The sequence below is a fragment of the Mastigoproctus giganteus genome, chromosome 4 (assembly GCF_048544385.1).
Source record: "Mastigoproctus giganteus isolate SK-2022 chromosome 4, ASM4854438v1, whole genome shotgun sequence".
NCBI lineage: Eukaryota > Metazoa > Arthropoda > Arachnida > Uropygi > Thelyphonidae > Mastigoproctus > Mastigoproctus giganteus.
Window position 1 is genome coordinate 196,132,564 of NC_143578.1, and position 14,040 is coordinate 196,146,603.

The 14,040-nt window shown below is 38.1% G+C and overlaps 1 protein-coding gene across 1 annotated transcript in view; it reads right to left on the reverse strand.

Moving 5' to 3' along the window:
* Atf6 (bZIP_ATF6 domain-containing protein ATf6) overlaps positions 1–14,040 on the reverse strand; it is a 273,849-nt gene that overhangs the window by 76,702 nt on the left and 183,107 nt on the right. Inside the window, exon 9 of the mRNA XM_090372442.1 lies at positions 11,884–12,141. Coding sequence (XP_090228568.1) covers positions 11,884–12,141 — 258 coding nt within the window. The remainder of the gene's footprint in view (positions 1–11,883; positions 12,142–14,040) is intronic.

A 14,040-nucleotide genomic window follows, 5' to 3' on the forward strand; every position in this document is an offset into this window, starting at 1 on the left:
TGCAAGGATATACCATACCTAAAAGCGAATTAGGGTCTCCTTCAGGAGTTATCCAACTCACTTCATATAACAGCAGCAATGGGATGAACTCGGTAGCTCTGAGAATAGTCTCAATGCTGCTAAGTTACTTCTGCTGGACAGTCTGGACTTTTGAGAATAGTATGTAAGATCAAGTTTCCCCAACTGTCTGACATTGGGAGAACACACACATACTTCCGATCTTTCCAAAACAGCCAAGTGTAATTTAAGCCAAACGCTTCAGGAGAAGCAAAAAAAAAAAAAAAAAAAAAAAAAAGGGGCCAATTCAAATCTAGCATTGACCCAACCTGGGACCAGTTCTGACAATGCTAGCATAGTGCCCACTAAAAGATCTATCCCAGGGGGATTTACTCCCTCACCAAGTCTAAGGACAGTGGTTGGCCTAATAAAAGGGCATGGGGCTAAAGGTGACCAACCCAGTGGTCTTCCAAAACCTGTCAAGGATAATAATCAACTTAACACTGACTACTGGAGGGTCATCAACAAAATTGCTGACCCCCATGCAGTCAGATGGATTTTTCAAGTGGACAGAGAATCTGCCACTGCTATAAAGGAGGCCAGATTTGCTTGATTGATTGATTGATTGATTGATTTGGTAGTTGTTGGCGCATCGGCTTCTGTGGCCATATTGCACCTCCCAAGGTTTTTGCAGTACTTTGATCCAAGCCCAAGGCGGGAATCGAACCCGCGACCTTTGGGTTGCCGGGCAGGTACTTTACCCACTCGGCTAGCCCGGTCGGCTGCCAGATTTGCTGCCTATACCTGTGTCGATGAGGGGATCTTTAAGATCCTCACAACCTGGACAAAACAACTCAATCCAAATCAGTTTACTCTGATAAGGAGGTCAAACAAACTAATCAATGTTACTAACACCTCCAAGGAGGAAGTCAAATCTTCCTCTGTTCACTCCCTTGTTACTCTGGGAGCTGATCCTGGCTCTCTGTCAGACCTAACTGCTGATGAGAGCAATACTGTAATGGTTATAGAGCTGACCAGTTCTGCTGGAGAACCTGTTGAGGAGGCCTCTGTTTCTGAGTCCACTCTTGGGGTAACCATGTAACTGGTACTCTTCTCTTTTGTCTAGCCACACTAATGGCGCTTAAGGTTTTGCAGATCAATCTCCACCACTGCAGAGTTGATATAAATGCTCTCTGCTGCAGCCTGGTTGTGGAGGATATGGATCTGGCTCTGATACAGGAACACTGAAGGTATAAAGGTAAGAAAATGGGTTTATGTAGCACTGGTAAACTTTATTATGATCAATCTAGTGATGCACCTATATCCCACATTCAGTGTGTAAGAGATTACATACCCTTCCCCTGCTAAGATTTCAATCCAGAGACACCATTATGGTGAAACTCTTTCTGTTCAATGGGGAGTGGTGTAAAAGAACATTTCATTGAAACTATTTTCCCCATGATGATCCGAGCAGGCACCCCTGCAGGATGTCAAATTTAGTTAATCACTGTGAATTAAATGGTGAAAGACATTATTGGCTGTGATGCTAATGTGCATCATTCTGTATGGGGCAGTAGTAACTGCAACCAAAGAGGCAATGATCTAATGGAATATTAACTTGTATGAAACTAAATACAGTCAGTCCTCATATAATACGTGTTTACACTACACGAATTTAATCATACACGATTTATAAATAGGGGAACGATATCTTATATAACATGAATCGAATTCGCTTATGCACGATTCGCCTTTGTGTTTACAAGAAATGGCAGTCGAACCATTTTTACAAGAAATGGCAGAATCACCCCAACCGAACGCCACACGATAGGAATGAAGAGAAGAGTCTGAAAATATGTTTTTTATATCAGTGAAGGGGGAACACATTTCACCATAATAACGTAAAAACCAACAATTCCAGCTATCGGTATAATCGAAAATGCAATTAGATCGAGTTTACTGCCAGTTTATAACGGATTCCACTAGCAGAAACGCAACTGGAAATTGTTTTTATTGTTTTATGGTAGTAACCCCCAGAAATGTGCTTTAGTAAAATATGAGGTGTTAATAGTGCATCTCTGCCTTTACGGTCTTGTTTATTCAGTTGCTACACGTGCGCAGCTTTGTTTATGTGTATCAAGGGTGCCTCCTCATTTTGTAATTGTGCTTTATTCCCTAAAAATTAGTAAAATACTTTAAAGGTGTGAAAAGAAAGCGTCCTGGTGAAGACACTGCAAATTCAGAGAGAAAAAGAAAAGCAATATCAATAAAGAGTCGGACTGGGTCAAAAATTCTTACCCGGGAAAATTTATAGTGGCCTCATACTATGGTTTATGGCCAAAATCACTCCGGCCCACCGGGGTTTCCTCGGTGAGGCTTATGGCCAGTCCGCCTCTGTCGATAGGGAAAAATATGAAATTGTGAAATGCTTTGAGTGAAATGAAAGACCATGTGATATTGCACGTGCTACAGACCTAAATGAGGCAACGCCGAGAATTACAAAGAATGTAGAGAAAATAAAAACAACTTTCATAGCAGGAACAACTCAAAGTGTAATAAATAAAAACCATTAGATTAAGACACAAAGAATTGGAAGGGATGGAACGGCTGTCATCTGTTTGGATAGAAAATCAAACAAAAACCAAGTTTGCTTACGATAGAAGCAAAAGCATTAGCAATAATTTATTACGTAATATTCGTAATAAAATACGTAAGTATTTTATTCGTAAAAAATACGCAAGTATTTTTTATTATTTATTATATTATAATAAAATATAATAATAATAATAAATATTATAAAAAATTATAATATTATTTTTATTACGTATTTTAATCGTAATAAAATACGTATTTTATTACGATTATTTATTGTGCTTGGTTACCAATGTGTGTTCAATCTTGGGTGGTCTGCACCTAACCCTATTTTTCCCATACGGCCTGTTGTTTATATTGCCCGATTTTGCATTGCACGAGGGTTTCTAGGAACACAACTATTGTGCTATACGAGGACTGACTGTATTCTGAACTGAGGCAATCAACCCACTTTTGTTACTTCTAAAAGAAATGAGGTCACTTCTGTTAGAAGTAGGGTATTAAGAAGTTAGGCTATTAAAAAATGGTATGTGTCACTTGAACTTTCATTATCAGATCAGAGACACATTCGTTTCTTTATTTCAGGCTCTCCATTAAGAGAGCAAAAGGTTCAGAAATCCCAAGACGACCGTAATAATTTAACTTCCCGGGCTTAGGAATGAAGATCACTTTAGTTTGCCTCCAAGAGCAAGACAAGTTCTGTAGACTCTGAAAAGTACTGGAAGAAGTAAATCTAAAGCTGCTTGTAATTGTATAGGAAAAATTCCACCTATACCTGGTGAGATATATGGCTTAAAGGAATAAATAGCCCATTTAATTTCATAAGTGACCATCTTAGCAGCAACTACCCAATCCTCCCTCTTAGCCTGGTCCACAAAAGAAATAGGATAGTAAATAGGTGGTTCAATGATTTTAGAATCTGAAAAGTGTACTGCTAATATTTCTTTTAGTGTCTCTTTATCAGATTCAGTATAGCATCCATCACCTAGTTTTATAGTATCTAGCTGCTTGCATTCACTCTTGGCCAAAATTTTCATTTATTTGGCAGTGCTGGTTATATCAGCTATGCTTTCACAAAAATCCCTCCATGAGGCCCTTTCGGCCTTTGAGATTGTTTGTCATATTTGGTGAAGGCAGCTTTATACTCTGACCACTTACCAGTTCTTTTGGAATGATTAAAGAGATACCAAGGTTATGATTTAAGACTGCCAAGCTCATTATTCCACCAAGGAACCAGCCTTGGTTGGCTAGCAGATTTAGCAGAACAACTGTGGTGGTAGAATGTGAGGATGGCATGCTGCAAGTGGTCAATGGCCAGCTTGATATCCAGCACCAAGGAAAACTTCGAAAGTTACCTCTTAATAGAAACTACTACAATCCAGGCTGTACAGAAGTGGTGGGTCAGTCGTACTCTCTGTTCCTGGATTAACTACATGTTTGTCCAGACTGTTTCTACGAGCCTGTTTGGTGACACCTTCTGGTTTCAACTAGGTGGGGGTTGTCCACAAGGGGAGTTCTATTCCTGTCAAAATAAACATTACTTCTTTAACCACTGACTCAATTATTTTCCCCAGTACAATTGCCAACTTACAGATCTGATTACTGACTTCGCCCTCTGATTCCTCACAACTCATCTGAAAATCAAAAACTCAATATATATATATATATATATATTGAAAGGCCTGGAAGCTCCACAAACTCATGAAACACATTAGGAGGTCTGATAGTATGGGCTGTTTCACCTGGTTTATTGGTGGCAGTGTTTGGAACAATGAAGTCCAAGACCTACATACAGGAACATTTTTGAAACAGTGTGGAAATAGTATGAAAATGGGCTCTGTCAATAGTGGTGAGAGATGAGCCTTTCAATCAATTCAGCCCTGGAGAGAATGTAGAAGGCTCACGGGATAGAATTGTTTTCAGCATGGTCTGTACTTGTTAACAGGAGAAATTGTTTTAACAGGAATGGGATATACTTGAATAGAAGGGGTGCAGCCTGGAAAGCAAAGTGTCTGGGATTTCAAGCCCTACTATGGGTCATCATGGAGCAAATGAATACATAGACTGTGAAGGTAACTGAGAGTAAGAATACATGCATGCATACTTGCATATACACTAAAGTTGGGAGCATTGTAAATAAATCTGATGAATTTGAAGTAGTGATTAAGCCGTTGAATGAAGACATTATAGGAATAGCAGAGACGTGGTGCCACCATTCGGACATAAGTGATACTGAATTTGAATATTGGGAGTACAATGTATACAGGAAGAACAAACAGGAAGGAGAGGTGGAGGGGTTATGCCCTTAGTCAAGAAGAATATTAAAACTAAGGCAGTGCATCCAGTTGGACTTGGTGACGAGTGCAATGTTGAATCAGTTCAGAGTGATATAAGCACTGGGAAAACAAAATTGAGAGTGGGAGTGTGTTATAGGCCTAATGACTGTGACGAGTATCCAAACAGCTATACAAGGAAATAGAATAGGCCAGCAAATCAGATGTCTCATAATGGGGGATTTTAACTTTCCAGATGTTAATTGGAATTTGTGGATTGGTCACTCACACACTAGCAAGATTTTTGTGGATTCCTTGGATGACTGTGTTTGCCAGCAGCATATTAGAGAGGCTGTTGTTGTTATTTGGTTTTTAGGAGCATTAGCAACTAAGGCCATATTGCTCTGGGATATGCGGTGGTCATTCCCTGACCTTTCCGCATCCTCTATATTTGGTGGTGACGGGCTCGAACCCCGGTCTAATCAAGAAGCGTGTGCTAACGCACCGCTGCTCCTTCCCACCTGGCTACGGAGGCACCTATTAAAGAGGCAACAAGAGAAAGCAATACTGATGATCTGGTTATCAGCGGTGATCCTTCATGCATTAAGAATCTGCAGATAAAAGACCCACCAATAGGAAGCGATCACAATATACTAATTGAAATTTAACTAAAGACATAACTACTGTCAAGGGTAAAGGGAAAAGCTTTTGCTTTCAAAAGGTTGACTACAGAGGTCTCAGACAGTTTTTAAATTGTGTGCAATGGGAACAAATGATGATGTTACCAACAGCAAATTCTAAATGGGAAGTATTCATGGATTGGTACTGGTATTTATATAGGATTTTTCTAGCGCATTAGCAGCAATGGCTAATATCTGCTGAAGTATTCGGGGAATTAATCAAAGAAGCTACTAGGCTTTTTATACCAATAAAGAAATACTGTTCAAGGCTTAGACCTAAATAGATATCAGATGAACAATTGAGACACGTGGCAATTGAGACAAGAGAAGAAAAGTGCATCGGATGCATATATAGGCCTGATGTAGCCGGGTGGTCAGGATCACGCAAAAGCAATAGCACACACACTCTTCGAGTGGACTGGGGTTCAAGCCCGTGACTGCTAAATACAATTAACATTTGCACTGATTGATTTATTGTAAACTTCACTGACCTGGTGGTTGTGCTGGAGTATAAACAAGAACATAAATTATTAGGTGATACAGAAGCCTATGGTAGATATACATTAGTCTGTAATCAAGACAAAGAATGCAAAGAAAAAGACTTCTATGCTTATATTAACAATAGAAAGAAGAGGATGAATCACATTGGGGCACTTAATATCTATGGGTTAACCACTGATGATCCTACTTAGGTTATGGACAAATTGAATATGTATTTTGCATCTACATTCACACATGAGGAATTCTTTAGGGAAGGGGGATACCAGAAGTTTATCAAACTCTAATGAGGAACTAAACAACTTTATGATAACTGAAAGGAACTTGGAGGAGAAATTATTGAGGATGGACATAAACTAGCCACCTGTGGCAGATGGAATCTATCTAATTATATTAAGGGAGGCAGGTAGCAAATGAGGTAGGCAAACTCTTAGCCATGATTATCAGAGCATCCTTAGATTCAGGGGAGGTTCCTGCGGACTGGCTGGAGAAGTGCCAATATATCCCCAATTCATAAAGGGATCAAAATACAATATGAGTAATTACAGATTGTTAGCTTAATGTCTGTTCCAGGGAAAATAATGGAATCACTGGTTAAAAAAGTAATGCAGGAAATTTCAACATATGCAATTATACAGCAATTGCAGCATGAATTTATCAAGGGGTAGTCTTGTCTAACCAATCTGATAGGTTACTGTGATGCAGTGACCAAAGAACTGGACGCAAAAAATAATTTTGACATCATATATTTGGATTATGGATTACAGAAAGGCTATTTGATACTGTTGCACATAAAAGAATGTTTTACAAACTGGAGCAATGTGGTATTAAGGGCAAGTTATTGCTATGGATAAAGAGAGGTGAGGTGGAAGAAGACAGGGAGTGGTTATCCATGGGCACTGCTCTTCATAACCTAATGTTATTAGTGGAATTTCCCAGGGTTCAGTGCTAGGCCCATTGTTGCCTTCAACATTTATCAATGATACTGATGAAGGCATATCAGGCTTAATGTCTAAGTTTGCAGATGATGCAAAGATTGGCATGATGATTAAAAACTGTGATCAGGGCGAGCTACTGTAACAAGATCTAGGCAATTTGGGTCGATGGGCTGAGAGGTTGAAGTTTAACATTGACAAATGCAAGATACTGTACACAGGTAACAGTAACTCCGGAGTAACTTATCAATTGTATGGTACTACACTCTGGGTAGTGGAAAATGAAAAAGACCTGGGGATAATTGTGCAGCCAGACATGAAAGTCTCTGAGCGATGAAGACATGGATGGTACCAGGACCGCTCATGGGGTTTTGTCAATGATATACAGAAACTCTGCTAGCAGGCATAAGGAGGTGATTATCCCTTTGTATAAGGCTATGGTTAAGCCATATCTTGAGTACCATATACAGGTCTGGAGGCCTCACTTTACAAAGGATGTAGATTTGCTGGAACAGATGCAGAGAAGAGAACAAAACAGTGCTCTTACCCAGAAAGTCTTCAGTTCTGCAAATTGCAGCATCTTGAGACCAGGTACCAGCTAGGAGATCTGATTGAGGTGTTTAAAGCCTTGAATGGATTGAGTAAGCTGAATGCTAATGGTATTTTTTCACTTGCTGAAACTACACACGAGGGGGCATAAATTCAAGTTGAGGAAGGATGGTTGCAAAATGGATGTGTGGAAGTTTGCCTTCAGCCAGCGAGTCACTGATTGTTGGAACAGGCTTTCATCTATTGTTGTGGAAGTGGATGAGTTGAATAAATTCAAGAGAGAACTAGACAAATTCTTGGAGGGTATGGATGGGTGATTTGTGTTGGGTTTTTTTTTTTTTTTTTTTTGGCTGATGCTATATAAGCTTGGTTTCTTGCATTGTTTGCCATTACTACTACTACAAGTATGTCTGATATGCTCAGCAGGCTGCTGAAAGTGAAGTGATCATAAGGAAAGTTCTGGCTCACTTACATGGTCTACAGTGTGATTCGAAGGGTGCAGGACATAGGAATTTATTTTTGCTTACAGTTTGTTTATAATATAAGCATGTGTTCAGGTAGTATTTAAATAAGTTACTTCTGTGATCAAAAAATAGAGGGGACAAAATGCTTTGGTATTTTCTCCCTTCGGTTTTTAGTATTTTTGTTTTCTGATTATCTTATAGTATATGCAGTACTGATAAATGAAGGAAGAACTTAGGTCTCCTCATTAGCCATGAGTTTTGCGTATTGTTAAATTTGAAATTTGCTTTAATGTTAAAGCAAATATTTTATTGTTAAAATGGTTAAACATGATCATTGTGCTGATGTCTATACATATCAAATGGCATACAAGCAATGATGCCATGATGCATATACACTGGTGTTCAAAGAAAGTGCATACCTAGGAATTTCACATTTCTAACCCTTTTTAGCAATGGTATGTTACAATAATGACTAGCATCAAAAACAGAAATATAAACAAAAGATATTTATTAATAGTTAAGGCAAAGCCAAGTAATATTTGACAGGTGCTCTCAAAATATTCCAAAATGAGCATTCGCAACCTGTATACAACAGTTTTGGTAAACCCAACAATTATGGCTGAAATGTTATCAGAAGCCCTCAATTTGCTTCAGTTTATCATTTTAAATGGAAAACAAAATGAAAAGTTCACCAAGTGCAATATTTAGTTGAACCGCCGCTGGCCCTGATGACAGCATCACACTGTCAAGGCATTGATGAGATCAATTTTTGAAGATAATCAACTGATAGTTTGTGGTTCCAAACACGAATTATGGCTTCCCGAAGTTCACAAAGGGTCTTGGTTTCTTTCTGGCAACTGCAGATTCCACACAATGCCAAAAGTTCTCTATAGGATTCAGGTCCGGGCTCTTTCCTAGCCAGCTAACAGTTGTAATGGACTGTTCTTCCAACTATTTTTTTGCCTGTAACAAATGTAAACACATTACTGTCGAACCTATAATGCAGAAATGAAGCTAAATTAACTACAGAAGTGCCTACTTACACTCTTCACTCAATGACAAGGAGCAGAGTTGTCCTGAAAGATGTAGTTAATTGGCAGGTTGAAATGGTCTCTAATGGTTGGCAGCAATTTGCTTCCAATATAACCAGGTATCCACTGGCATTTACGGAACCTTTTATACAGTGCAGGTGACCTACCCTGCGACACAAAATGTTCCCCCCATATCATTTGGCTAGTAGGGAATTTCACCATAGACACCATACAGTCTGGATGGTATTCTTCACCATATCTACGGTGAATCGTTTGTCTCCCATCAGAGCCATGCAGGTTGAATTTCTTCTCATCTGAGAAAATAACTGACTTCCACTGCTTGGGGGTCCATTTGACATGCTCTGTACACCAAATTAATCGGGCCTGTTTCATTTTTTTGTGTGAGGAGGGGCTTCTTAGGATGACGGGCTACAAGTCCATTTTTGAAGAGGCATCTTCTGACGTTACTGTACTTGCTACCACTCTTGTATGTTCTTCCCATTCTCTTTTCAGCTCAGACGAAGAAGTTTACAGTTTTTAAGGCATAAGTGCTTCAAAATGCGGTTCTGTTTTGGCGTAGAGACTCATTTGCATCCGATTCCATTTTTTCTATCAGCAGAACCAGTATTCTTGAGTTTGTAAAGAAATCTTCTCACTGTTGACTGATAGGCCTGACGTAGCCAAGTGGTCAGGAGCAAGAGTGCATAGCACGCGTTCCTTGAGTGGACCAGGGCTCAAGCCCGTGACTATTAAATATGATAAATATTTGTATTGACGATTTATTGTAAACTCTACTGACTTGGTTGTCGTGCTGGAGTATAAACAGAAAATTTATTTATTTATTTGATTACAAGACACTCTATAAGCAATATGACAGGATGAACATCCTTCCTCACATAAAGCAACAATAGCACTCTTTCTTTGTGGTGTCAACTGCACATAACTCGCCATCCTGCCACAAGCAAAGCATGCTTATATAGCTGAAAGTAACAGCTGATGCAATATTATGGCATCACCTACATATATCAATCTTACCTGATGTAATCTGTAAGAAATATTGTCATATACTTACTTAATTCGGATGACAATTACAATATTAAGGGGTGATGCACTTTCTTTGAACACTAGTGTATGTGGAATTCTTAAACAGTAAAAATAAAAGCAGTTATCTGCAAAAGTAAAGGCACAGAAATTAAGAACTCCTTAATATCAGCATAGTGACTGCTTTGTGCTATTTTCAGTAAATCTTTGTTTTTGTTTTTCATCAACCATGTGTTTTGTAAAGGCTTGGTACACAGTTTTTCTTTGCTGTGTTGGTGTTAGTTTAAGTAAATGGAATAAAGTTTTGACAAAATTTTGAGGTGTGTTCTGATTTACAGCTTAGCCCAAAAGTAAGTGTTCACTTTACCTATGAATTCCAGTTCAGAGTAGAATGGAAACTTTTACTTTTCAACTATTATTTATTTTAAGTTGGATACTAAGGGAATTGTTCCTCAACATTCCAAAAATTATGGCACATGGACATATACATACATTTAAAATTCCATTAATGTTAAAGGCCACAGCTTATCCATGCCTATCAACTGCGATGTTATACTATTAGCTGAGTTGGAATTGTATACGGTAGTTGGTATAGACAATAAAAAGAACTCAGCACATAATTTCCTTGCTTATTTTTATTTATTTATTTTTTTCCAGTGAGCTTTCAATTTGGCTACACATGGACATATAGTGAACATACTGACTGGCAATAAGTACCACAGACCAGAGGTTCCCAAATTTTCTCAGTAATTTTTTACACGGCACCCCTAGGCCAAAAGAAATACCCAACAGCTCCATTTATTAAGTAGTTAGGTCTAAAACAACTTAATAAGTAATGTTTAAATTGTGAACTACCTCAATCTAATAGTTCGCGTGGTGTTCGACAGATGTCGAGTATAGCTGTGTTTCCATCGAAAATTTAAAATATCCAGCGGTGCACAGTTTGGGAACTGCTGCCACAGGCCAAAGCATTTATTTCACTAGATTCCATATGGATAAAAATCCTGGTTCAGTAGCTACTGTCTGTTGTTTCTGAAGTCCTTTAAATTGAGTTTACTGTGCATGCATGCATGCACATTTTAATGTTAATATAGAATAAAAATAACACAAGCATGCACACGCACACACAAATCATAAAAAATGTTTAAAAAAACAAATTCTTCATGTTTTTTTTTTTTTTTTTTTTTTTTGATGCAGCAATATCCTCTTATACATTATTTGATTCAGTTTCTTAAACTCCTGGATTCAGAGAATTTTTTCAATTTCAGCTTGTGTATGTATGCCCCTATTAGCTTCAACCTTGTTGAAAGGTGCATCTCCTACACTAACTTTTGAAACTGTAATAAATATAAAATCAGCTAGTACTACTTGTAAACATTAAGAGATGGCAGCATGTCCCTGCACAGCCTCAAGAGAATCAGTACATATTCAGATACAACTTATTGATAATGCATTGAAAGACCTTCAAACAAAAATGTACATCTATTCATACTTGTTGGTCTCCGCATGAAAAAATGTACACGTGTGCATACTTATGAAACAATTAATGCTAGAACTATCCCTTCTTAAAAAGCAAAATATATATATTTTTTTAAACCAGAAACCATTTCCACATGCAAGCAGGGGAGTTAATGTGCACCCGATGGCACATTACTATAAATGCAGAATTTGGGGGGGGGGAGAGAAACCAGAAAAGAAAAGAAGTATATGAAAAAACTAATGAATTGCTTATGAAAACAATTACAAATTTTGTAGAGTTCTTATGAACTAATTTTAGCCTATCACTTAAAATGTTATTTCAATATTTAAATATGTTATCTTACCTTAAAGACTCTGTCTTATTAATGTACATTGGACACATGTATAGCTCCATGGAATCATTCTTTTCATTCATACTACTTTCTTGGTATTCTGCAGTTAAAATTCTTTCTTGAAGCAGAGTATCTTTAAGTAGTTTTGAAGACAGATCATTCTGTTCAACAGTATCAGACATTTTCCACAACAAGGAACGACCAACCCGGTGTTCATGTAACTGCTGTGGGGACAGTTTGGTAGGGCCACCATTTCCTAAAATAAAACCACTAAAGGAAAAGGGAAAAAAAAAAAAAAAAAATCAAATAAAAAATAGATGCATCCAATGTGCATTACATTTCTCATTTGTAAAAAAAGACATACTTCTCTAAAAAGCATGCCTGCTAACTTCCAGAAATTAAAACATGGACAACTTTTAATATACTTTTATTTTTCAGCCAAAAGACTTTTCTAGAACATTTCTTTCGAAAATAATATAATAAAATTAAAACATGAAGACAGTTTGGTAGGATGGCATCTCTGAACTATTACTGCAGTCTTGTCTAGGTGATCCTGTATCACCCCTTTAACCATTGACTCCATTATTTATCCCAGAAAAGAAGTTAAACTAATAGGACTATAATTATTGTTATGACCTTAAGAGTAAGAGATCTGCAGATTTACTTAACGAGAAAAGGTTAATGCTTAAAAAAAGTCTCGAGTTACAGTTCAATTTGAAAACATCTGCAATTCTGCCCAGACACAATAGGAGGGAGTATATGATGAGAGCCTTTTCAATCAATTTGGCCCTGGAGAGATTGTGGAAGGCTCATGGGGCAGAGTTTTATTCAGCATGGTCTGTGCTCGATAACAGGAGAGACTGCTTCTACAGGAATGGGATACACTTAAATAGAAAGGGTGCAAGAATATTTGCTGATGCTTGAGGCAGTGTTAGGTTAGTTGGAAAACTGCTAGTTTGGGAGGATTCACAAACTAAAAGATTAACGGTAGTCGCAGGCAAATGTGAAAGTGATTCTTGCACTGCTTCTACTGTAATGAGCAGCATCCAGAGAGTAAGTTGCTGGGGATTTCAAGAGCGGCTGGGAGTCATCATTCAACAAGTAAATACACGGGCTGTGTTAGGGTAACTAAGAGTAAGAACAGGTGCATGTACACCAATGCTAGAAGAATAGTAAATAAATTTGATGAATTTGAAGTGCTGATCAAGGCATCAAAGGCATCAAATTTTTGGGATATCAGAGACATGGTGTCACACAGATATAAGCAGTGCAGAATTGTAATTTGGGGAGTACAATGTGTACAGAAAGGATAGACAGGGTAGGAAGGGAAGAGGGGTTAGGCTGTTAGTTAAGAAACACAAAATCTAAAGAAGTGCATCCAGTTTACATGGGTGTACAATGTAATGTTGAGTCTGTTTAGTGTGACATAAACACTGGGAAATGGAAAATAAGAGTAGGAGTGTGTTATAGGCCTAATGACTCTGATGAGTACAACAAACAGTTGTGCAGAAAAATAGTGCGCCAGTAAATCAGAATGTCTTGTAATGGGGGATTTTAACTTTCCAGATATTGACTGGAACTTGTGGGTTGGTCACTTGCATGCTACCAAGACTTTGTGGATTTATTGGAGGACTTTCTACAGCAACATGCTCGAGGGGGCAACCAGAGGGAGTAATACTCTTGATCTAATAATCAGCAGTGATTATTCATGCATTAAGAATTTGCAGATAAAGGAACCACTAGGTGACAGTGATCACAGTGTACTGACGTGGGATTTACTACCATCAAGGGTAGTTAGGGAAGGGTTTTTGTTTTCGTAAAGGTGACTATAGCAGTCTCAGACAGTTTTTAAATTCTATGCAGTGGGATTAACTGATGATGTTACCAATGGTGAATTCTATATGGGAAGCCTTCAGGGACTTAATCTTGGAGGCTGCTAGGTTTTTCATACCAACTAAGAAATACTGTTTAAGGTTCAGGCCTAAATGGAATTAATGAGGCTAGTGGCAGAGAAAAAAAAAATGCATGGGATACATAAAAATTATCAGGTGACACAGAATCCTAGGGCAGATATAAGCTAGCCTGTAATCAAGTCACAAAGGAGGTAAGGCAAGTAAAGGTAGATTAAGAGAAAACTTTGGCAAAGGATGCAAAGAAAAATGCATTAAA